Source organism: Hippoglossus hippoglossus, chromosome 1 (assembly GCF_009819705.1).
Source record: "Hippoglossus hippoglossus isolate fHipHip1 chromosome 1, fHipHip1.pri, whole genome shotgun sequence".
Lineage (NCBI taxonomy): Eukaryota > Metazoa > Chordata > Actinopteri > Pleuronectiformes > Pleuronectidae > Hippoglossus > Hippoglossus hippoglossus.
In genome coordinates, this window is record NC_047151.1 from 10,438,181 (window position 1) to 10,463,482 (window position 25,302).

A 25,302-nucleotide genomic window follows, 5' to 3' on the forward strand; every position below is an offset into this window, starting at 1 on the left:
CTTGATGTTTTCTGGAGTGGTATAATAAATCCTTATTTCACCTCTATTAATACCAAGTTCGGATTTGTGTATATCAGCAAAATACATTAATTCGAAGAAATTCCCACACAGAATGTTTCTTGAAAGCCATTTTACTTGTTTTGTTCTTCAGTAGATTCATATCCAAAGCTCAGCAAAGACACACATACAGCAGAGCACACTTGATAGAGGAGGAGGAAAAAGAATCTCAACTTCTAAACCAACACGTCACTCAAGTAGAGAGAGACGGGTCTTTTGTCGCAGCCCGCTCTGTTCACAGTCAGGTCAGCGTCGTTGCATTCTTGGCGGTTTTGTCTTGTGCACCCAGTTCTCTCTACGCAGCGTCAAATCAAGGTGACGCGCTGCCCTTTCGCGCCGCAGATCCTGGAGACGGACTCCTCCCGCCGTCACTCCTGTGACGCCTTTCGCCGATGGAGCATCAACGCAGTGCTTCCTGTCCCGACTCGAAGCCTCAACCGGTCATGACAGGTTGGCGATGTTGGCGAGGAAGCGCTGAGCCCACCACTCCTCCAGGTCTATGGGCACAAAGTCTGCACAGACAGCGAGAGAGACACACAACAGAGGGGAATTAAAGTACAATCTATTTTGTTCATCAATTATTAATTTTCTTACATGAATGCCACTACAAATTTGTTATTAAAAAAAAGGAGGGATGATCTGTGCAGATGTAAAAACCTGAAACCTGAGGGACTGTACAAGTCTACTGAGTCTACGGTCTACTGATGTGGTTACTAAGACATTTGCAGCTTTTATTTGGAGACGAAAATGTTTTAGAATGTGTTAAAAATCTTTCAGAGGAGGGACATTCAGATCTTTGAGCTAACTGTTAATGCCGAGGATGTTGAGTGTGCATGTTTACCATTTTAGGATAGCATGTTAGCATGCTAATATTTCCTGAACAACATAAAACTAAACTCGCTGGGGAAGTCTTTAACCAAAGAATTGAAAAAAATTGATTGTCTTGATGGCACTGGAGGAAATGATTGCAGATAATCCTGAGGGCAACACGCACTGAATTCCTGACATTTGTCGAGACGTTGCATTCAAACCCTCAATTTTGAACCTCTTGGTGGCTCTAAAGGAAAAGGGAAGCTATCACCTGTATCGGTAGGGTTCGTCCTCAGGGGACCATACATTTCTGTGCAACAATTTATAGCAATCCACCCAGTAGTTGTTGAAATATTTAAATCTGGACAAAATGACCATGTCATTACTGGAGCAGCAAAACAAAAAAACATCACAATCCAATGGACTGTTGATGAAATTCAGCTAAAAGATCATAGTAATTGCATAACTCAGACTTTAACAACTGTTCATAACAACTGGGAGCCTCAGATCCTTAACTAATATAAAAAGGGTGAAGAAGAATCCATCCTAAGTGACTGAAATGACCTTACAGAGCCTTAGACAGTGTGTGAACCAACAAGGGCTGGTTTATCTGGAACAGTCCGGATCTCGTTAACCAAAGAAGAGTTAAAAATTAAAGAAACATGTTTCGACAGTCTCCCTCTGGCTACAGATAAAGCCCTGGTTTGTGATTAATGGTGAGAGATTAGAGCAGCCATTCATGTTTCCTGTTGTGTTTGACTAACCGGTCAGATTACTGGTTCAATGTTCAGCAGGTTACACAGCAGGAGGAGGGTTATCGTTTACTCTAAAAGGTCAGTGAATGGGAACTGGTTGAAAATCCAAATCACCCTGGTGTAAAGTCGCAGAGAGAAGCTGCAGGGACTTACTCTTCATTGCAGCACTGGGGGTCTTCTCAGTGTACTGAACGGGCCCCTGGTTGTCGGTCGACTTCCCGACATCCCCCAGCTCCTGCTCCAGCTCCTGCCAAGCTGCACACAAACAAACACAGTATTGAGTAAACTGAGTTACTTTACATGCAACAAGTCTTTTTTTATTTTTATAATACAACTAAACTAGAATGGGACTAGAATACATACCACCACTAAGGCAACAGTCCTCTTATGGAACCACATTTAAATTCACTAGGTCCCGATTTTTATTTAGATCTGCACCAAAATCCACACACTAATAAATATCAGTCCCATAAACATGTCAAATTTTTTTAATCAAGATCCATGAATTATTCTCTAAGAAATCAACCAAAATATTTAGAATAAAGAAAGTGAAAGATAAATTCCTCTATCCGCCACCTGATCCTGATCTGCACCAAAATGTAATGGATTCTTCCCTAACCCATACCACATCCTTCTGTCCAGGAGTTGTTGTTTTTTTGCATGATATTGTTTACAAACAAACAACAGAACATGGACAGGGGTGAAAACATAACCTTCTTGGAGGAGCTAATAATTGTGTGATCTAATATATGGAATTTCAGAAAGTGAAAAAAAATCCCTTGATCCGTCCTGGGTTCCGGATCCACACCAAAATTGAATGGGCTCTTCCTTGTGTCATGCCCCACCCATCCACAGAATTTCATGGAAATCGGTCTTGTAGTTTTTGCGTAAACCTGCTAACAAACAAACAAATGCAGATGAAAACATTACCTCCTTGGCGGAAATGCACAAATGACATTTTGTTACCTCGGCCAAGAAGGTCATGTTTTCTTCTGTTTGTTTGTTGTTGGATTTACACTAAACTTGGTGGAGGGATGAAACACGGGCCTAGAAAGAACCCATTACATTTTGGCACGGATCGGTCTGTAATTTTCAGTTTTCAGATGAGTTTATGAAATTTGCTGCAGCTTGATTGGAGGTAATGGGACTGTTGGGCCTTAGTGGAGTTGTGCACAACTGTTTGCCTTTTTTGCTCCATTTCTGAACTCATCCTTTACACTCAAACATCCTGGCAGAGCACGCTCCACTTTCAGGAGATTATAACTATAAAGTTGATTTGCAAACACTAATGCAGAGCAGCACACTTAGAACTAAGCTGGACTGTGGTGTGTGTTTATCACCTTCAGCCCCTGAGATGCACATAGTTTGTGCAGCTTGTATAACAAGGAAGTCAAATATACAGAAAAGATTACAGGAGCCGGTTCTGCATGAGGGAGGGTGAACAACTATGTAATCAGGCCTAGAGGCGACATTTGTTGGTGGGTTTTTTTCAGGCTCATCAGGTTTTTTGCCTTGAAACGAGTCAACAGGCTGTGACAGAGGTTTTTCTTTAGGTGTGAGCGCTTGAGAAAAGAAAAAAAGCTCTTTTCCTCAGATGAACTTTAGCGTCACAAACGAACATCACACAACTGGCAGCGCGCCAACAGTAACACAGATAGATAGCTGGTTCAGGCCAAGTCATTCATTTCCACCAGGGCATGAGAGTACTGCCCAGTACTGAGGCATGCTGGGTAAACTTCAAGACAGGGTGAATAGTGCACAGTGAAGGTTTTTCAGCGTTGTTAGGTTTTGCTGACAGTCTCCTCTGAGTGACTGTGTGTGGACAGTTGGTTTTCCCCTCACACCCCATTAGGGCGGCTTCTACTTCGACTTCCAAATAAATATTTTATTTCATATGATAAAGCTACTTAAAGGGAAGGATAAAAGTATAAAACTGTCAGGTTATTCCGCTGCTAACACACTCAATTCATCCATATCAGTAACTCCCACAAGTAAAGAAAGGTAGAGCGATGCAGACAGTCTGTGGTACTGGGAGCACATAGCTCCTGCCTTCAGGTTGGTGAAAGGTAAAAGGATTTTGTGGGTCCTCCTCAGAGACCCTAACGATCCACACCAGCACCACAGGATTCTTTATTTGTTTTTTTTTTCCACGGGATTTTCATGTTTCAAAGGAACTGATTTGTCAGTGGGCGGAGATTTTATTCTGCTTGATCTCTTATCTCCAACTAAACCTGCTCTGGAACAGGTTAGCCATTCAGCACAAGTTACCATGTTGATTTACCCCGATACGAAGTGAACGAGCTTCACAGGACTGAAAACCCTGAAGTAAACCTGATAAACGCAAATCCTGCTTCATAGTACAGGCCTCTGATCATCCTTGAGTCTCAGTTAATGTTTGTGTCATGAGACATCATGTTCAAGAGGCCAAATAAATGACAGCCATCTTTAACCTTTGACCTTTAAAAACCAAAATCTAACCAGGTCATATTTGAGTCCAAACAAACCTTTGGCCAAAATTTGAAGAATCAATCAAGAAGGTTTCCTCACAGAATTCCTGAGCTATTTCATTAGTGGGTGTGGGAAGAACAGACGGAGCAACAGAAAACCTGAAAACACAACGCCTCCAGCGACTCGCATATCCTGAAATACTGCTGAAAATTATGAAGACGACTACGACTGTTAGTTGTTCTCATCATCAATGAATCTGTTGAATAGTGACGTCTTTATAACTTAATAACTTTTTCTTATTTTGTCCGACTAACCCCCCCAAAATTCTGTTAGTTCAGTTTACAGCAGCTGTAACGATTAATCCGATATAAAAAACTGTTGCCGATTCTTTTTCCCTCAATTGACTTCTCACCTCTGATTTAAAACCATTGTCAGCTAAATGTTCTGTTTGAAAATGGTTTCAATTTGTGAAACTGCAGAAAATCAACTCAAACAAATAAAACAACCTCCGACCTTGTAACCTTGAGTCAAACACCTCCAGTCTCTCCTGGCGTCATGATCTACAACCTCCCACCTGATGATCCCGGTGACCCTCACCTTCATACACGAATCTGACGTTCTCCTCGTGTGCTGGAGTGAATCCCTCTGCTGGGCAGCTGGCCTTCTGCGTGGCTGCGCCGTGGTAGCGCTTCCCGTTGAGGCGGTTGAACACGATCTTCGGCGGCGGCGAGCTGGAGAGACGAGAGGGGGGTTAATCACAGAGTGCGTGCTTGAGGGGTTCAGACAAAACAAACACAAAAACCCATGTGGAAAATCCCAATATGTACTGATGCAGGACGCCAGGTTAACTTCAGGTAACTTCATTGTTCCTAGACTGGCAGGTGGATTGTTAAACTCTAGTGATGCTCACAGCCTCGGGTGGAGCCTTGAAGCAGGAATATTCATTTTTGTACCTGTAACTAAACAAATATTAACTCTGTGTCCTTTTTGGCTTCGATTTGTGCTTATGTGTCTAGAAGCTTCTTTGATAATCCAAGAATGCCTTTCAACAACTGCCAGGAAAAACGTCACACAATGTGCTGCAGAGCTAAAACCACAAGACCCTGGTGGAGAGGAGAAAGGGAGAATTTTAGCCTTCATTACGTTATGTTTTAATTTGTTAGTTTAGCACTACCATGAGTGAGGGAAGAACCCCTTACATTTAGGAGGTGCAGATCTGGATCAGGAGGATTGCGAAATAGTTTTACATTTTCATTGATTTCTCAGAATAATTCATGAATCAGACATACAGTATGTAGGGACTGATATAAATGCTCTGTATTTTCATAGCACTTTTCTGGTCTTGATGACCATTTAAAGTGCTTTACAGATCAGTGCATCGAATTGTCCATCACACGTCACTCTCAGTGTCAGCACAGCCATCAAGGGCTCTGGATCTTGCCGAGGACACTGTGTCATACGTAGTGAAGGCATCGAACCACTGACCCTACTGGTTAGTGGACGACCCGCTCTATCTTCTGAGCCCCACCTGCCAGCATCTGGTGCAGATCCACATAAAAATCCACATGTGGCAAATTTAAATGTGGTTTCATGTGGAGACTTAGTGGAGAGGCATGTGCTCTAGTGTCTTTCTAGTTCAAAATGCAAGACATCTTGTCGTTGCAATGCATTGTGGTAAATGAGGCCCGTTGTTGGTGCATTAACAACTTTTAGTCTTTGCTTAAAAATGTCACCTTTTATAATGACATGTTAAATAATTATATAAGATTACACTCAGATGTGTTTCTAATAATTTTGTCCATACCGTCTGCATTAGTGAAGGTTGTAATAGACGGAAGTGACTTTAGCCAAGTGTACAATTAAACAGCTGCTGAATTGATCATAGCACGCACGCACACACGCACGCAGGCACACAGTTTGTAGAGGGTCAGATATTTGTCCGATAATGGAAGCAGCGAGGTCACCTGGGTCACAGCGAGGTGATACACTATCGCTCTGAGGGCGCACGTGAGGAGTAATATTTGGGGCCCACGCTGCTGAAACACACGGACACACAAACAAACACACACATTACACGAACACGGACACACACTACTTACTTGGACGTGAGCCAGGTCGTCGGCCTGAGCTTCAAGTCGCTGAACTTGCTCTCGATCTGCTGTGTTGGACCTGACAGACAAAACCCGGAGGGAAATGATCCACGTGCTCGGTTTGTTATGAAGCTGACGTGACGTTGCATCATGCCGACACACACCCTCACACACACACCCTCACACACACCCTCAAACACTCCCTCACACGCACACACGCTCGCTCGCACGCACACTCACCTGTCCTCCGCTGTGTAGCAAGTTTGCTGGGACCTCTGGTGATTGTGTACATCATGTGTTGTAACCGGCAACAGCTCCAGTGTGTGTGCGTGTGTGTGTGCGTGTGGGGGGGGTGTGGGGGGGGGGGGGTGTATGAACTCCGCAGCTTCCTCTGTCCTCCACCTGACGCAGCCACCACCACCGAACGGACCGACCCGTGTTCCCCGGCCCCGCTGCTCCTCTCTCGGGCCCGACGCCTGCAGCAGAGTCGCTGTGTGGAGCCTGCCGCCCTCCTCCTCCTCACCAGCAGGTGTTGAGCCGTGAGGACGCCCGGGCTGGTGTGTAGGTCACCCAAGGAGAAAGCGGCTGCACATGCCGGGGATCAGCGGTAAGTTCTCCCGGAGAGGAGGAGCGTAACCTGTGGTTCCTGAAGCCCGGGGACAGTGACACTCCGGGCCGGACACTCTGCCGTCGCTGCTCCGCTGCTGCTCCGGGACTCGGTGCGACTCCTCTGCTCCCTGACAAGGACACTGCACACTTTAGATAATTCATCAGGACGGAAACACACCATCCTTCACCAGCGTAAAGCCACTCAGACTCAACAACACACACGTCCGCTGCTGATTTTCAAAATAAATGCCCAGCACGTGTTTGTTACATCACCAGTGGTAATGTAACAAACACATTCACTTTCTTACTGTGGTTAAGTACAGTTTCCATTAACCTGCACATTACTTAATCAATAAATCAATTTTAAATGTGTATCTGTATTCACAAATCACAATTTGTCTCATAGGGCTTAACAATGTGCGACATTTTCATTAACCCTCAACAAGAGCAGTATATCAAGCAGTCTTGTTGTAATCATAGTCCATGATGAGCTGCCATCACAATCCACAATCCACCATCACAATCCACCACCAGGATCCACCATCCTCCACCACCAAGATCCACCACCAGGATCCACCACCAAGATCCACCATCCTCCACCACCAAGATCCACCACCAGGGTCCACCAAGATCCACCATCCACCACCAAGATCCACCACCAGGATCCACCAAGATCCACCATCCACCACCAAGATCCACCACCAAGATCCACCACCAGGATCCACCAAGATCCACCATCCTCCACCACCAAGATCCACCACCAGGATCCACCAAGATCCACCATCCACCACCAAGATCCACCATCACAATCCACAATCAACCATCCCGATCTATGGTCCACGATCACAATCTATGGTGCACCATCACGACCCACTTTAGTAGATTTATTTTTCACTTTTACTCCACTACATATATCAGAATGTATCTATACGTTCTTCTCCGCCTAATTTTTGGGCTTTACAAAGCATTGTGATACATGCTCACATTTTTTTATTCTTAAAAGTAATAGGCCCTGCCTTCTTCAATGAGAGCAAAGCTGCGGCAGCAGCATCATCCTAGAAGAAACAGCTCAAATGGATTTGAAAGAGGCCATAAAATACAACATAGATTAAAATTACATACAAAAGCCAAAAGAGAAAATAATAAATAATAAGAATAAAAATGTATGTAGAGGGAGGAGAATAGGACCCAGGCCCAATTTGGCAAATCAAGGTGAGAGCACCTCAGCAGTTAAGAGGCTGATGGAGCGCAGGTGTGTCAGCATTCAGTCCTGCTCCTGTGATCTCACCTGTGCACGTGTCCTCTTGGTAAGCCAAACACACTTTTTGTGTTTGTGTCTTTTTTTAGTTTCTTTTGCAAAGGGTCATAACAGTCCAGGAGTAGTGGCAGTGGCGAGGTATGAAAATGTTTTTTTTACTATTAAGCTGTGTTAGGTGATAAGACTGAAAATAACGTGCTGTGTTCATTTTACAGGCAAAGTGTTTGTTGCCATTTATTTTTTATTCATTTTATATTGTTTTATTTCCTGTATTTTAGTATGTGGAGAATAGTGTTAATCTGCCTTTTGTACTTTATTTGTGGTAAAACTGCCAAGTATCACTGCCATGGATTTCTAATTTTCAGCATTATTAACCCACATTGGGATGTTACCTACAGTTTCTGATGAAAACATGGAAACATTAAAAAATAACCCAATTCATCTGTCTGATATTCGACCTCTTGAAAATCCAAATACAGTGTACATGAAGTGGAGGGTTGGGATTTTCTTTAATACTTATGAGGAGGATGCGTGTGAGAGGCTTTTACTTTGAAGTCGGGAACTCCTCATTTGCGCGCTCGTTGTTTCCGGTCGGACAACTTTACGCAGGCGGGCACCCCCGTCCTTCAGTGACGTCACAACACACCCCCTCAGACAGTTCTGGAGGAGGGGCTGCAGGATCACCTTTCACCTATAAAAGCAAACGCTCACAGGGATAAACATGTTCACTGAGAAAATGGGGAGAATAAGAATCGATATTTTTCTGCAGACGTTGCAGATATTCTTGCTCTCTAAATATTCTTAAGTAATAACTAATGAAGTCTGACAATTGATCCGTTGCCATGACAGCGTGCATGGTGCCACTCTGAACCCTGGATCACTAGTTGTAAACCGTCCACTTCATGTTGCGTCAGGTCTTATTCTGTTTGGTTCCTCCTGTATCAGCCCTGTGAGACGTCAGCTAACCTGTGACAGTAGCTGAAGATCAGCCGGCACCAGCAGTGGCTCAGACGGGCTTATCCAGGGTGATATCCAACACAACATCCCCCTCATTCAGCTGCACTATCTGGGCCAGTCACCTGAGTCTCTGGGCCCACAAGCTAATCATCAACAGTCCACACACCTCAGCCTGAGTATCTACAGCAGCACAGAGGCCAACCTGAGGTCAAACTATAGCTGAGTAGTACTGAGGGAGATAAGTTTATCAGGGCCCACCTTTCCCCATCTATTGAACTTTTTCTTTTTAGAGTCAGCGTCTGTTTAAAACAGTTTGGGCAGATGTTCAGTTTTTAACAAGGTAGTAAATAGTGTATTTTCCCATCAGTTGATGGCCTGTCCCTTCAAAATACTGTGTTTCATTATGCTTGAGAGTTTAACTAAGTATGAAATGGGTTAAAAATATTCAAACCTGGATATCTCAGTGTCAGAAGTATTTTTCTGTACTTCCTATCTCAGCGAGTTCACCTCCCACTCCCACCATCGGACCGTTCAACTCCGCTAAACCGCCATAAGATTGCACTTTATAATATTTGCACTACCACTAATCAGTATTACTTACATTCTCATTATTTCATTCTACTCGGTAATATTTTGTATTTTTGTGTATAATTTGTATTTTAGGTGTATATTATTTTAGTTTTTATATAAACATTTTTTGCTTGTGTGGTTCTTTCTAAATACAATATTTTTGAGCATGGTTAGAAGGGAGCCTGTGACTCAAGATTTTCATTGCCAACCCATTATTCTTGGACATAAGTTTTCCTCTGATGTCACTTTGCTGTTCCAGGGTGCAAGAAAGCAAACAATGTCACTTGGAAATGAGATATCACACATTTAATTTAATTTAATTCAATCATTCGTCACAATATTCAACCAGAAAATCATGAATTATTTCTCAAGTTCTTTAAGTCTCAATTCTTATAGTGACACTCTAATGTATTTAAACTTGTCAAGTCGGCTCAGATTAAATTCTGCATGGATCAACCACAAAAGCAGCTGATAGTGTACAAACAGAGATGGTGTAGCATTCAGTCTGAAAGCTTTTCTAACAGAGAATAAAACATGAGGTATAATTAAAACCAGTTTGTAAGGCCCTGAAGTCGTCTCACTGGCAGTTTACTGTACATTGTTGGTGTTAGCAGTTACACCTCTGCTTTTTCTGCAATGAAACATGTTCACCATTTTCTGTTTTATTTCCGTCTCCTTGCTGCCCATCACTGCACCGTATCTGAGGTGCTGCTTTCGTATACATTTCAGAAGTCAGTCTGTCACATTCACTCAGACGTCAGAGTCTCATTACTCAACTCTACTGCACTTTTAAAGCCTCACAAATCTCTGTACATTCACTCCTTCATTTCTTGCTACTACTTATTTGATTGCTGTTGTTATCATGTAGAGCAACACAAATTTGAGAAAAGCTGCAAAAGGATGATTTGTTCTTACTAAAGACCCACAGACGAAGACAAATATAAAGGCTAAAAGTGACTAGTATCTGCTCTATAGACAGTTAGGTCCACCACTGAGGAGCAACGACAAAATGACATTATTTCAAAATAATACTAATACTTAGCTGTGTAATCATGAGATTGTATTGCTTCTGAATGCAGCTGTCCCACAGAGGCCTATGGCAAGCCGTTTGAGCATTTATTACATATCCTTGATATCAAATGTCAGTCCCCTCCACTAGTTCAGTCTTTGTCAGCACTAGTTGGACATTTGGTCGCACTAGTTCAGCATCTTACTGTACTAGTTGAACAAAAAATCTTACTAGTCACACTTTTTCAGCAACTAGTGGCACTTTTGTTCAACTAGTTACAACAGAAACCTTACTAGTAACACTGTGCGCCGCACTAGTAGCACCAAAGTCCCTACTAGTAAGCTTTTTGCCGCACTAGTGGCCCTCTGGACCGAACTAGTAATGCTGAAAGTGTTACTAGCTAACTAGTGAGCTGCAAAAGCTCTGACATGTAAGCTAGTCAAACATGGATTCAGCTCACTAGTAAACTAGTGGCCTCCAATTTTCTGCACTAGTTGAACTAGTGGGAGCCAAAATGCACACTAGTAAGCTAGTGCAGGCAAAATACCCACTAGTTTACTAGTAAAAGCCTATTTTGACCTTACTAGCAAACTAGTGAGGCTAAAAGGGTTTACTAGTAAGCTAGTGACAGCGAAAATGCCTACTAGCTTACTAGTGGCAGTAGTTGCATTGCATGCTAATGAGGGGCATACATTGAAGCTTCCTATTGGCTCTCCAGCAAGAGCTCCACCCAGCAAAAATTTAACCCTATAAAGCCTGATGAGGTTTCACTGCTGTGAACCGCCAGCTCCTTGCTTACTATCCATACAGAATAAAGCACGCAAATGTGTGTGTGCGCCAGATTCATAATTTTTCAAACAACAATGAAACAAAGGTGAAAATGTTTTAACATTATAAATAAAGTTTATTAATCAGCTGTCACGCTTCCTAAGCAGGCTTTCTTATCTCTACACATTTTATTGTTCTTATGTGTTTCTACGTTTCATTTCTATCTTTTAAATATCTGATTGTTCTTAGCATACCTGTTCTTGCTTTTTGCTGTCTCTTTCGTTTATTATAAATTTTATTGCTTAGTTTTATTGTGCAGTATTTGCACTTGTTTTAATAAGTCTGTTTTTATTTTTTGTTGTTTCTTCACTTTATTGTAAAACACTTTGAGCTACTAATGAACCCTAATGAATCAACATTTAATCAAATATAACGTTTTAGGCATGGCTGCTAAAATAACTCTTATGCCATAAAAGAATGTTGCTAAAAGGTTTAGATCAACACAATTCAGAGCGGGCACTTTAAGGCTTTGAAACACAGTTTGAACACTGACCAATCAAAATCCTTGTCCCGCCTACTTCATTTGCTTGCAGTCCACTAGTTTACTAGTGGACATTTGCGCCTCACTAGTGACACTAGTAAATTATGTTATCAGTAATTTAGTCATTGCCTTATTCGTTTGTATATGGCAAGCTTTCAATTGAAAAGTAGTAAAGAAAAGCTACTCAGTTCATTTAGCACTGCCACCTACTGGCGATAGTAAATGCTGCAGCAGATCAACATACACTGACCTCCAACATAAGTCAGATTAGTTGTTCATAATATAATAGCATAATACCTTCAGTGGGCCTACAATGGCATATTCATGTATTTGGATCATTTTTGCACCTTCGGATCATTTTTTTTTTTTATCCATTTCAATTATATTCTGCTGGCATTACAGGCTTCTTCCAAGCTGAGATTTGACTTTTCTGTACATCTATTAGAAATCTATTCAAAATTTAAAAAATGCTAAAACATTTTCACCTTTGTTTCATTGTTGTTCGAAAAAAATAATGAATCTGACGCACACACATGTACGTGCATTATTCTGTTTGGATAGTAAGCAAGGAGCTGGCGGTTCACAGCAGTGAAACCTCATCAGGCTTTATAGGGTTACATTTTTGCTGGGTGGAGCTCTTGCTGGAGAGCCAATAGGAAGCTTCAATTTATCCCCCTCATTAGCATGTGTTGCAAGAAGTGCAGCTAGTAAGCTAGTAGGTATTTTCGCTGTCACTAGCTTACTAGTAAACCCTTTCAGCCTCACTAGTTTGCTAGTAAGGTCAAAAAAACACTTCAACTAGTAAACTAGTGCACATTTCAACCCCACTAGCTTACTAGTAAACATTTTGCACCTCACTAGTTTGCTAGTAAGGTCAAAATAGGTGTTTACTAGTAAACTAGTGGGTTTTTTGACCCCACTAGTTTACTAGTACACATTTTGCACCTCACTAGTTTGCTAGTAAGGTCAAAATAGGCTTTTACTAGTAAACTAGTGGGTATTTTGCCTGCACTAGCTTACTAGTGTGCATTTGGGCTCCCACTAGTTCACTAGTGCAGTAAGATGCTGAACTAGTGCGACCAAATGTCTAACTAGTGCTGACAAAGACTGAACTAGTGGAGGGGACTGAAATTTGATATCAAGGATATGGAATAAATGCTCAATCGGCTTGCCATAATGTTTGACTAGCTTAAATGGCAGACCTTTTGCAGCTCACTAGTTAGCTAGTAACACTTTCAGCATTACTAGTTCGGTCCAGAGGGCCACTAGTGCGGCAAAAAGCCAACTAGTAGGGACTTTGGTGCTACTAGTGCGGCGCAGTGTTACTAGTACAGTTTCTGTTGTAACTAGTTGAACAAAAGTGCCACTAGTTGCTGAAAAAGAGTGACTAGTAAGATTTTTTGTTCAACTAGTACAGTAAGATACTGAACTAGTGCGACCAAATGTCCAACTAGTGCTGACAAAGACCGAAGTAGTGGAGGGGACATTTGATATCAAGGATATGGAATAAATGCTCAAACGGCTTGCCATACATGACATTATAGTATAGTGCATATATACTGTAGAGACAGCAAGATGGAAGCAATTATCAAGACAATAAAATCATTGTATTCCTGAGTGGGTGAATACAGTACATTTGATTAAGGTCTATTATAGACACTTACTACAAAAATGCTTGTATTGAAGCTATTACAAACCATGTCAGAGAATTCATCATCACATTAAAATGATTATGTCCAAATAAAACCTGTTACGTGGCATCATGTTACTAAGAATGGCACCCAGTCTGATTAGATTAAATCAAAACAGTGGCTCCTGTGTGTTCTCCTCCACCACGACACATGTCGGTGAGGAGAAGTGAAACATCTCGTCCATGAGGGCTTTTGTCTCAAGTGTGTGTTTGAGCCTTTCTGTCTGGTGTCAGTAATGAGGTTCACAGTCTTCCACCAGGCTGTCTGTGATGTAGTTGACTTGGAGCAGCGTGTGGTAATAGTCCTTCTCAGCTTTTGTGTTGACTGTCCAGGCTACAACCTCCACCCCTCTCTGGGCCCAGTACTGCACGTAGTCCCTGTATACAGTACAGAACACACACACACTCAGTTATACTCTGGTACAAACAACAGGATTTATGTTACACACGTTGTTAGTACTTTCTTGGTGACTTTGTTAATACTTCTAGTTTACATTTCACTGAGCGAATATTTCATGTATAAAATATATTTTAATGTCTGGTAATATTTAATAATACAAATACACAGGACAGGCTTCTCACGGCCCATTAAGGGCTGTGCAGGTAACGTATGTCCTCCTGAACAGTTCCGAACAGGAACATCAGTATGAGACAAATTATCATAATGATGCCTTTTCTCAGCCCAAAAATATTTCCTTAAAGGGATAGTTCACCCAAAAATGAAAATTCACTCCGTATCTACTCACAGATGAAGGCATTTTATGTTTTTTACTTTTGAAGGAACGATCACCAGTTACTGCAATTGTTTTTGGATTTGGCTGCAACGCTGTTTACCCCTGTAACTCAAGTGTTTTGTGAACTCAAACACTTCACCCACCCCTCCATTGGCATAGTGGTGAGTAGATATGGAGTGAATTTAAATTTTTCGGTTAACTATCCCTTTTAAGGTTCTAGTTTGGATGAGGGTATATGATTCTCAGCTGCAGAAACTCACAGTGAGACAAAGTTCTTTTGTATTAGGAAGGCTGAGTTGCCACAGAGCTTCCACAGCACATGATGATGAGCCCAGTCCAGAACTATGTCCATCAGTGTCATCCAGTGGCGTTTCCAAAGCGAGGAGAATCGCGGGGCACCGTCTCCTAACCGACTCAGACTCCACGGTCGATGTGTCAGTGCTGTGACCACCTCTGGGTCACTCTGTCTCATCTGGGGGAAGAACAGAAACAAAGTGCTGGTTATGTTTGCTGAACACAGAGGTTAGCTAGGAACATGTTTTAGATTATTATATTTATTAGTGGTTTCTGAAGGTTTCAACAAGATAAATTGGAGTGAAATTTAAGACCTATGTCAGGTATGACAGAGGAAAGGAACATCAGAGTCCCAGTATTACTTAAGTGACTAGAGTCTCAAACTACAGGCAGGGAAAGTAGGTATCCATCGTCTTTCCCACAGCCAAGTGTACTGGGATCAATTCTGTTGATCAGCTATCAGTTCCATATTGGTGTTGTTTGATTTCAGTCTCAACATCTGTATGACTGAGAAAGAACTACAACACAGTCATTACAATCTATGCATGCTGCCAAAACATTTCTCTGAAGAAATAAAAACATTTTATCAGCTTTTTGTGAAATGAACATTAAAAAAATTAGGACCTTTTTAATGCCTAAAATTCTGATTATTAGATTTTAGATTTTTAAAGACTCCGCAGAACACCCTGTTAATCAGAACCAGTATTGTAACAATGGAACATTGGGAGAGACGAGCCTGTTTTGTTCCACACGATTTTCTCCTTTTCTGTGTCTTTTCTATTCTTACAGTTGCTTGAACCTGCACTACTTGTATTAAGGTTGTAATGATTATATGCGTTCACATTGATGCACTCAGATGGGGACTAAGTAAGGTGTAAGTACAGGTTATGGCTTAGGCCCAGGCAGAGTATAGGTCCAAGATAATAAGAAACACCACGTTGGGTTGTTGCTGCAGATAGGCAACTATACTCCGTTTTAAGGAACATGGTATTTAGGGTTGGAGTCCAGCTGTTTGAGCCATGCTACACTATTTTGTTAATGCAGATATAATGGAAGGGAGTTGAAAACAAAGGATCACATTTAGTTATGTAGGCTACAGTATGTGCAGCCTGCTCAAACTGAAAGTATCAAACTGTTAATTTCTCCTTTACTGGATCCTCAATACAGTCACTGACAACTCGTCTTAAGTTTCACCCTTTTGGACAAGTGTGTTTTTTCAGTCCAACTATTTTCTTTCTTTCTTCACACTTTGCAGGCACCCACTTACCCTGTAGATGACTTTAAGCTCAAAGGAGCAGACGATGCTGCTGTTGTAGAGGACTGGATGTTTCTTATACAACTCTTTAAGGGCTGCGGCTGCCTGAGAGGAGAGCAGGGAAATGTGGTTATTGCAGTTCAGTCGACTGTTGGCAGTGTATACGCATGTGTGTCTGAGGCTTTAAGTCGTTGTGTTTGTGTTCCTGTGCATCCGCTTGGTGGTAACTAGCAGCTGTGTGTGCGTGTGCGTGCCGGCCTGAAACAACCACCACCACACAGCTCTGCATTCCGTACTCGTCTAAAATATGTGCTAAGTAAGGAATCAGATATCATGTGGTCACAAGTGCAATGACGCAAACTTTAATTGGTATGAGCTTTAGAAAAGTAACAAAGTAAATTAATAACTTAAAAATAACTTTCCACCCTGGGTAATAAGGAAAGAAATGTACTTGATTAATTTAAACAACCCTACCCACCCCATGCAGATATTCTATGATCAGTTTGTGCTGGAACGCAGTAAACACTACCTCTGGTCTATTTTAAACACATCAGCATTATGGAATGTTGACTGGATTCAGATCAATTCAATCAACAAAGTATGACAGACATGTGCAGACTGGATATAATCGGGTTGTTGGTTTTGTTGGCTGCACCTCATCTGGATGACCTTTGACATCAAAGTAGATGACAAGTTGCAGTTTGATGCATTCCTCCACGGCCTCTTCCAGGGTTGGGATCGTCTCTCCTGCAAACTTCTCTCTAGTGACGGAGGACACAAAAGTGACACTGCTACGTCAGACTTGCATGCATCCAAATTAACTGGGAAACAACACGTTTGACTTTAACAGGCATTATCTCTCTGCTGTAGTGAAATGAAATGGATGTGATAATGTTCATGAGAAGAACCTGACCGATTTAACAGTTGGCTGATGAAAAACATACTTGGTGATATGAAAACGTTTTTCACAGAATAAACAAACACAAAGATGAGTACCGTATTTATGTTTACATTTTACATAAAAAAATGTTCAAGGTCTATGTCTAATTGTATTTTTGTTTTCTTTGTGTTAAATAAAGTCTATGGTTAAACTGAATAAACACTCATACACAACTCTATTACTTTAGAGAGAGAACAAATCTAAGACATCTCCTGTCATAAACAGTTTTTGAGCGTGGCAGATGTCCTGTTATTTATACACCCGCAGTATTTGTCAGACACTAAGCTAAAAGCTTATGCCAATTAAAAATCTCTCCCTGATTCTTACTCCTATATGTTTCATACGCTCATATTAAGATAGAAAATTGTTGTGTTTTTTGTGTTCTATAATATCTTGTATCGTTGGTGATTAAGAAGATATATGCGGTGTGCATTTGCGTCTTCCTCCGGCTGAAGACTGGTGCTGTTTCAAGAAGCCCCCTGGGTCACTAGTCGCCTGTGCATTACCTACAGCAACTTCCCTGTTTGCTTTCAAATAAACGTCTTATTGTGATTTCGGGGTTAATTACAGCAAAGCTTTTCTCACACACACGTCTTGGAGCTGACCAACATCTATTGTTACTATTAAAAATTAAAACTCTAAAATGACAATTTCAATGGAGGACATGTGTATCTGAACAGTTGTTTCTGGACAAAGTGCATTTCTAAGAGAACCAGTTAATCATTGGAGAGACAGACGCTGATAAGGTAGATTAAAATAGAGAACAACCAACCGTAATCCACACTTTAAATTCCAGCCTACTCAAAAACACACAACTTGTCAAACCTTCTGCCACACCTCGAAGAGTTGCTACTCTAGACACATTTGTCAAAAACCTTCTTCCCTGCCATCCCTTAAGTCAACTAACTCATTTCATTAAGCCTACACTTAGTGGCATTTTTTTGGGATGGATCTCTGGTATTCTATCAGCTTAGAACCTAAAGCATGAAAAAGTCTATTTCCCTGCAGGCTTGTGTTTGCTTTCCTAGATATATTCCCCTTTCTTACCTAAGTCGATGTTTAGCAGCTGCATCCAGTTTACGCAAGTCAGAGAGTCTCATCTGGCTGAGTGGTCCTGACCCGTTAGTGGTCCGGTCCACGGTCTCGTCATGCATGAGTATTGCAACGCCGTCTGCAGAGAACTCCAGGTCCAGCTCCACACCTGCTGCCCCATTTTTCTTGGCCTGGAGCAGAACAGATGGATGTGAGAGTTGGAAGCAACGTATTTCAGGAGGGTTTGTATCTGGGTATAATATTCAACTAACAAAATTGAAGCTCAGTTAGCTCCAATGTCATCCTGCAAAAATGTATGTGAAAAAAATGTTCTGAAAACATACGGATTTCAGCATGGTAGCTTTGTTAATGTGAAAACGGGTTTAGAAAGATACTGTGAGATGAAGAGAGGAAATATGAAAAGATTTGGACACGTGCATGTTCTCTCTGTGTCTGTGGAGGCTTTCTCCAAGTACTCTTCTTCTAAAACTCCCAAATAAAAAAAATTCTGCATTTAGTTCATGTGGTGTATTAGCTCCTCACAGCTTTTACAACTGTCCTGCTGTGTACAAGTGGACTTGGTTCACTGAGTATCAGTGTGGGTGGTGGTTAAATAGGACATGATGTCCTGATGGAGGGCTGGTGTTTTCTATCCATATTTTAACAGTACACATGTAAATTCCTGTCAGATTATAGTACCATGGACAGACGCCCTCTTTAAGAAGGATCAGCAGCATGCACGTGTATCTCTCACCTCCCGGATGGCTGCTATCGTGTTCTCCGGTGCGTCGTGCCCCCCGCCCCGGTGGGCCACCGCTGACACCTCGCCGGAGCCGGGGTGCAGGACCTGCTGGGCTCGGCTGGCCGGTACCTGAGGGAACCTGAACATGGCCATCACCAGGTAGAGGGACGCGGCGAGGACGGTGGTCCACAGCGGGCTCCTGGTCCCCAGCAGGACCAGCACGAACACCACCGAGTACAGGGTGACTTCATCCCCCAGCTGCAGCATCGTTGCCCTCTGGTGTCAGTCTGTCTCCCTGAAACCTCCGCTGACTGGCAGCTGACTGGCCGCTAATGCTAGCTATTATTAGCCACTCGTCCTGCTGATGTCTTCACATGTCCAGCTCAGGCTCCAGCACCATATACTCTTTATATAAACAGTCCAGTAAACAGAGCTGGGAGGAGAAGCTCCTGACACAGGGAGACATTAATGGGTAACAGCGGTAGCTCGTAGAGGCACTTCCGGTGTCAACAGAAACTACCACTGATATGTAAAGGCAGCTGGCTTTGATGTCCCACTGTTTGGAGGCAGCTGGCTTTGATGTCCCACTGTTGGGAGGCAGCTGGCTTTGATGTCCCACTGTTTGGAGGCAGCTGTCACAGTTGCCACAAGTGTGTGGGGGCAGTTGTCATTCTCTGAGAGCAACTAAAGCTGTTTGTGATTCATTCAATGAGTTAATTTATATATTATTGGCACTATCCCGAAACCAATCACTGCACCTTAGCACCGCACGTGCCCATAACTTATTGTTCTTACTGTATATATTGTTGTTTCATGTCCGATTGTTGTTTTTATGTCCAAATGCACCAACCACACCAAGGCAATTTCCTGTATGTGTAAATATACTTGGCAATTAAAAGAATTCTGATTCTGAGATATATATATACTGGCTTATGGAAGTTTATTACATAGTTTGTTAGCTCTCGGGGGGTTTGACTCAAAATGAATCAAGAGAAGCTCCACATCTATCAGATCCATATGCATGATCTTGATGTAAGGATAGGTAAGAACTCAAAGATCTGTTACAGTGTGACTGATACTGTACATGATTAAAGTGTGATAAACCAAAGGCAAACTTAAATTTGTATCCTTGCCTTAAATTTTACATACTGTAAGTTGGTGAATAACTCCATGATAGCAATGATGCACAGAGATGCCACTGCTCATGTTGCAATTTATTGACTACAACTGTACCAAAGTAGATGAAAATACCACAAAGAAAGTTTTTATCAACGGTAGGATTAGACACACTCCATTTATATTTATTCTCTCTAGGCTGAATAACTGTATTCTGTGCTTTTGTGTTAAAAGACGCCAAAGAGAGACTCACACACTTTTACTTTCCAATTGCATATAAACTATTTACAGTTGTATTAACTATCATAAGTGGACTTTGGCCTAAACGGCTGTGGCAACTGACAGCTGCCTCAAATCGCGGCAGTTTCTGTTGCCACCGGAAGTGCCTCTACGTGCTGCCGCTGCCACGATTTGAGCTTGCTGTCTCTCCAGGCAGACACTTCACACTGCGGAGGAAACCGAAGCTCTTCCCGAAGGTTCCGTGTAGTTTCTCCAAAGTCGAAATACTGTCACAAAGTCTACACCTTTGATATATATTTTTAAGAGACATTTAAAAAAAAGTCTCAGGTGAAAGTGACAACTTTCCCACGAGGAGGCACGCGACAAAACAAAACATAAATAAAGAGTGGTAAATAATTTAAGGTACATCCGGGTCAGATAGCGAGTACTTCCGGTTAGCTAACGGTGCGAAGTGTTGCCTTTGGAGTGTCTTTACTTAGAGGACTCGTTTCCATGTGACTACTTCCTGATACAGTTTGTCGCAGGTCATGGTGCGTTTCTTCTTCTCTCTTACACAGAGTTCACTGTTACACGTATATCTGTCATTTGTTAATAGTTTTATTGTTGTTATTATTGCTGTGTACCTCAGCTCATGTATGCATGTTGAGGTCAGTGTCAAAGGAACCCTTTTGATTGTTGTTTCTACAGCTCAGATCAGTGTTGCTGTGCAGGTTGACCCCCCACGTCCAGTCCTGTACCAGAGGATCATGTCTACTAGCAGGTCGGACACCTTGTGGCGTGCAGCTTCCTTCACCTGGTCACACACCCCTCATACCTACAACCACACCTCTGGTCAGGTACTCTGACTTGTCCACAGAGAAGTACACTATGATTTATACGCTGCCGTACATTAAACATCTGAGAGCCGTGTCCAGGCTCAAACTGCTCCAAACTGCAGTCACTGTGGTCCTCGTGCCCCCAGTGTACTTCTTCTACATCCAGGGAGATGTGCCCTTCTTCCTTGTCAGCTACACAACGGGGATAGCGCTGCTGGCTGGTGCCATGCTGTACACCGTCAGTCACTTTTTCAGGAGGGTTGTGGGGATGATGTACCTGGACCCGTCTCAGACCACACTCAAAGTGTCCCACCTCACCTTCTGGGGCAGGCGCCATGATCTCTACCTCCCTGTGTCAGATGTTCTGACCATTGGGGACACGGGGGACTCAGCAAAAGAGACAATATTGAAACTAAAGAGATACAGCAGTCCACAGACATTGTATTTCTCCACTCACTATGGACGTGTGGTCGATCAATTGGGTTTTGAGAAGGTGTTTGGAAATCTGAAATGATGCTTCGATTTGGTTGAAGTATGATAGTGAATATTTGTGAATTAATCAATGGACTTAAATGCAACATTGTGAAAATGAAATGGGCCTGGTAATAAATGTTTTATTAAATTAAAATTGTGCGTGAGGATGAACGTTCAGCTGCACTTTGGTCTTTTGAATAGAACAACATGAGTGTTGGCCATATGTTAGGGATAGTAAGATTATTTTTGCTTAGAAACCACTGACCTAATGTGTGAAGCAAAACTAAAAGTCAAATAAGTCTTTTCTCACAAAAGTGAGACTGCCCTAATGTTTAACAAGCAACACATGGTCTAAATACTGTAGAAAAAAGCCTGTTAAAAAAATTATTTAAAATATGAATTGCTTCCTTGCTTCAGGAGCAGGAGGAAACAGAAAGTGTGCAGTGTGTCCGAGAGCTTTCTGGGTGTAGACGAGTCTCGTGTTGGAAGTGGTGATGATGGAAAAAGCCTTCTCCTGGGTACTGTGGTTTTATGGAGCAGCTGATGGTGGCATAGGAGGACTTGTTGTCCCTATCAATGAGATGGAAATCACTGGTTGATACAGCGGATCTGTAAAGACAGAGGGAGAGAGTTGATGGAGCAAATCACCTCTAGTCTGGTTAAAGCTGGTGTTACATACAGAAAGTATCTAAGTCATATCAAGTGTGTCTTTTCATTAAAATCCAATTATGTCCAAGAATACTGAAACTGGTGCAAATGCTTGAAAATCGTCTGTTCTAAACTTTATGGTAAATTTAAACTAATGTCTGATGGTTGCTGGGATCAATAATGAACCTAATAAAAATAATGAGAGTAATATAATAATGAGGAATCTGAAAATAATGAAAATATGTGTCACTGAAAATGTTACCTTAGACATGATGGTTGCTCTGATGAATAATGATCATAATGAAATAAGTTGATAATAATTTTGCTGCAGAAGGCATGACTGTTCGAAAGAGCAGAGCCTCAATTCAGCTGTTTACACCAGAGCTGCTGACTTCACGTCCCTCTTCAGGTCATCCACTGGTTTCCAGTCATCCTGGAGTTTCATCTCCACATACCAGCACAGCGGCTGCCTCCTCACATTATCACATTAAAGTTTCAAATAGACTGTTGGTGTATCTAATAACCTTCCAGCTGAGTGTACGTGCACGCTGAGTGATTCTTATCTTACTTCCTGCTGAGTGACTGCAGCTTAGGAGAGAAGAACAGCTACTGATGATACTGAATCGTTATTGGCTCGTTGTCATCGTCATGTACTGAAGCTCACTCTGCTCATAGACAGGTTTACTCACAACTGCGGTGCACAAACACCATACACATACGCCGGAGGGGCAGGGTCTGAATGGAATTTAGTTTTCTCAGCAGTTTTTGCAATTGCCCCTGCAATCCTGAATGTTGAGAGATGTATCCGTCAATGGGTTATCGTACGTCCATTTGTATATCAAGCTTCTAATGCTTTCTGAAAGCACAGCAGCAGAGCGTGTGAGTGATTTCAACTGTTTGTGAGGACCTAAAATGGCAGTGTTTAAAAGTGATGTCTTAATGAGACTGAATCTTTGTTTACTGACTGACACTGACTTACACATCAGTGCATCTCTAGACAGCAACACACTCAACACAATGTGTACTGGACTTCCAGAGAAAGAGAACTTATTATTGCTACATGGTAAAATGTCTCAAACCCTGTAATCACTATTGGATCATTAAGTCTCTTTTATTTTCATGTCAAAGTTGGTTCACTGCTATTAGCAGTGTCTAAAGCATAAAACTGTTTGGTCCACAGAGTGAGAGAAAATAGCAATAAATAAATAAAACTGAGAAGTCAAAGTGTCTATGAACAAATGAGTCAAATATTTGCCACAAAACATTATTTGAAAAATGTTGGTTTATTGTGTGCTACTCTGAGGAAATCTTTGAGATACTGGCAGTCTTGCATTAGTCTCTTGTGGGACTCCTTGGTCCCCTCCAGTAACATCTCAAGCAGGTTGCTTGGACTTGGTTGAAGGGGGTTAGAAAGACAGAGGAGAAAGAGAGACAAACATAAGCACGGACTGCCAGTTACCAAAAAAAGGCTGCTGATGACCGAGGTTTTCCTTCATACCTAAGTTCCTCATCATTGTCATCCCCAATAATCCTGGCCCCACGGTTTGTCACACGGTTGGATTTCAGCGCTGATGTCACCTTGGTTTCCATCTCCCTGGTTAAGATGGAGGTTTAGGTTGTTAGTATCAAAGCCAAAGGAAATAAGATACAAAATAAACACTAATGATAAATCACACAAATCACATTATGTCCATATTGGGTAAATAACCTCTTAGAAACCCAGCCGCTCCTATAGGAGTTTAAGTTTAGATAATCTTGTAGTGACATCAGTCCGTACTCTCAATTCAATTCAATAAGCAAATGACACAACATTTACATGTGTAGCCAAAGCACTGATACAATATTAGAGTCAACAAAGAATCATATTAATAATTATAATCAAGCACGCTGGAAGTAGGGCTGCTGATGGGGCTGCAGCACCTCTTACTGGCAAGGGGCCATAACTGCAAGGCAAAAAATGTTGACTTAACAAATAGATAGAAAAACACCTTTCATTTTATTTTTTAGAGTGACATTTTGACAGTAGTGAAGCAGTAGGGCTAATATCTTTTAATTAAATAATTATTATAATGTTTGATTGAGTCTCCAGCGGTGTCGTGAACGGTATATGCAGCTATACGGTGAAGGACAGCGAGAGCATGACCTGCTTCACTCTGCCATGATGGTGACAGAGAGTCTGCCTCTTGTATAATAACCTCAGGTCATCCACTGTGAGCACATTTAATTGTAGAACCTTGTTGATTATGTCAATAACAGGCTGTGGAGTTATTTATATAGTGATATTTGGGAACGGCAATATTTATCCTGTCATATTTGCTACCTGCCCCAAAACAAATAATGTTAATTTAGTTAGTTTTATAAAAATCAGCTGTTCCAAGTGACAGTTTAGAAAATGAACTAATGGCCCATAGAGTTTTTGCAAGATGAGAGAATAGAAGGAATAAGGAAAAAAGAATAGTTGACTCAATATGCATCATCATGTAGTTGTCTCACCCTAAAGTCTGTTAGCCAGTATTGATGTACCAAATGCTGTTGGCCTATTTTTGGGTAAGCTAAAATATGCAAGAGTAGTTTTACATGTCACAAGAACATGCAATGTTTATCCTTTGCTGGAAAGCCTGCTTTGAAAAAAACAACCTGTGGCATAAATTATGAGGATACACACTCCAGGCAACACTACACCTCTAGGGTTAGATATCTATGGAATTGCACCAAGTCAAGTTAGCTGACTGTTGTTGTGTAAAATATTCTTAAACTGGAATGACATTTAGTTGGCTATTTAAATTAATCTAAAAGTCAGCTCTGCATTTAATATGCTGTTATTTTATAGACTTTTTTCTCAGCACCCCCAACTCTCTGACTGGCTTCCAGCATCCCTGATTATAATGTGAACACACAACACTAACAACAACTATAATAACAATCGTAAATAAAATTAAATGGAATTTAGGAAATAAAATATACAGTGTACGTCATACAGGTAATGAAGTTATGACTACATAGAAAATAAATAAGAGTCATCTCTACCTTTGAGTCAAACCTTTGAATTCAGGGACAATATTTTCTAAAAATCTTGCTGAAGAATTTCTCCCTAATGTCAAAAAAGTGTAGCTACAGCTGCTTTGTCAAACAGGCAGCACAAGCCCAGCCTGTCCACCACTATATATTTACCTATTGCAATAAAATATTGTCTTATTATAGCTTTAACAACAGTGGAGTAGCCAAAGAGTTTAAACACATTGTGATAAACTGCACTTCTGTAAAACAAACAAGCAAACAACACACAGCAGTTTAAACACCATGTAGACTTATTCAAATCACGTCCTGTCTATGTAAACACACGGACATACATAATATTATTATAGTGCATTTGGAAAATGAGGATAAATACTGGTTTACCTTGTTGAAACAGCACTTGTCACAGCCTGTCATAGGGCAGGACACCAGGCA

The 25,302-nt window shown here is 41.6% G+C and overlaps 3 protein-coding genes across 6 annotated transcripts; 1 reads left to right on the plus strand and 2 right to left on the minus strand.

Moving 5' to 3' along the window:
• Window positions 1–113: 113 nt before the first annotated feature.
• mcrip2 (MAPK regulated corepressor interacting protein 2) lies at window positions 114–7,002 on the minus strand. 4 transcript variants are annotated; one of them, XM_034585477.1, is made up of 6 exons: window positions 6,992–7,002; window positions 6,401–6,864; window positions 6,170–6,239; window positions 4,668–4,801; window positions 1,776–1,877; window positions 114–569 (listed from the first exon to the last, which is right to left on the minus strand). In XM_034585477.1, exons 2-6 carry the CDS (start codon window positions 6,453–6,455, stop codon window positions 499–501), a joined length of 432 nt encoding a protein of 143 aa, XP_034441368.1. In that variant the 5' UTR covers window positions 6,456–6,864; window positions 6,992–7,002; the 3' UTR covers window positions 114–498. The 4 variants fall into 4 exon arrangements, with proteins under 4 accessions (XP_034441368.1, XP_034441376.1, XP_034441385.1 ...); XM_034585485.1 differs by lacking the exon at window positions 6,992–7,002 and having other exon boundaries at window positions 6,401–6,492; window positions 6,541–6,966; XM_034585494.1 differs by lacking the exon at window positions 6,992–7,002 and having other exon boundaries at window positions 6,401–6,488; window positions 6,534–6,966.
• Window positions 7,003–13,460: 6,458 nt separating this feature from the next.
• Window positions 13,461–19,062, minus strand: gde1 (glycerophosphodiester phosphodiesterase 1). Its single transcript, XM_034585438.1, has 6 exons — window positions 18,572–19,062; window positions 17,833–18,008; window positions 16,501–16,606; window positions 15,858–15,950; window positions 14,557–14,768; window positions 13,461–13,940 (listed from the first exon to the last, which is right to left on the minus strand). Exons 1-6 carry the CDS (start codon window positions 18,824–18,826, stop codon window positions 13,793–13,795), a joined length of 990 nt encoding a protein of 329 aa, XP_034441329.1. The 5' UTR covers window positions 18,827–19,062; the 3' UTR covers window positions 13,461–13,792.
• A 1,262-nt stretch (window positions 19,063–20,324) lies between these two features.
• Window positions 20,325–22,066, plus strand: tmem186 (transmembrane protein 186). The gene is made up of 2 exons (XM_034585471.1): window positions 20,325–20,445; window positions 20,603–22,066. Exons 1-2 carry the CDS (start codon window positions 20,443–20,445, stop codon window positions 21,242–21,244), a joined length of 645 nt encoding a protein of 214 aa, XP_034441362.1. The 5' UTR covers window positions 20,325–20,442; the 3' UTR covers window positions 21,245–22,066.
• The last annotated feature ends 3,236 nt before the right edge of the window (window positions 22,067–25,302 follow it).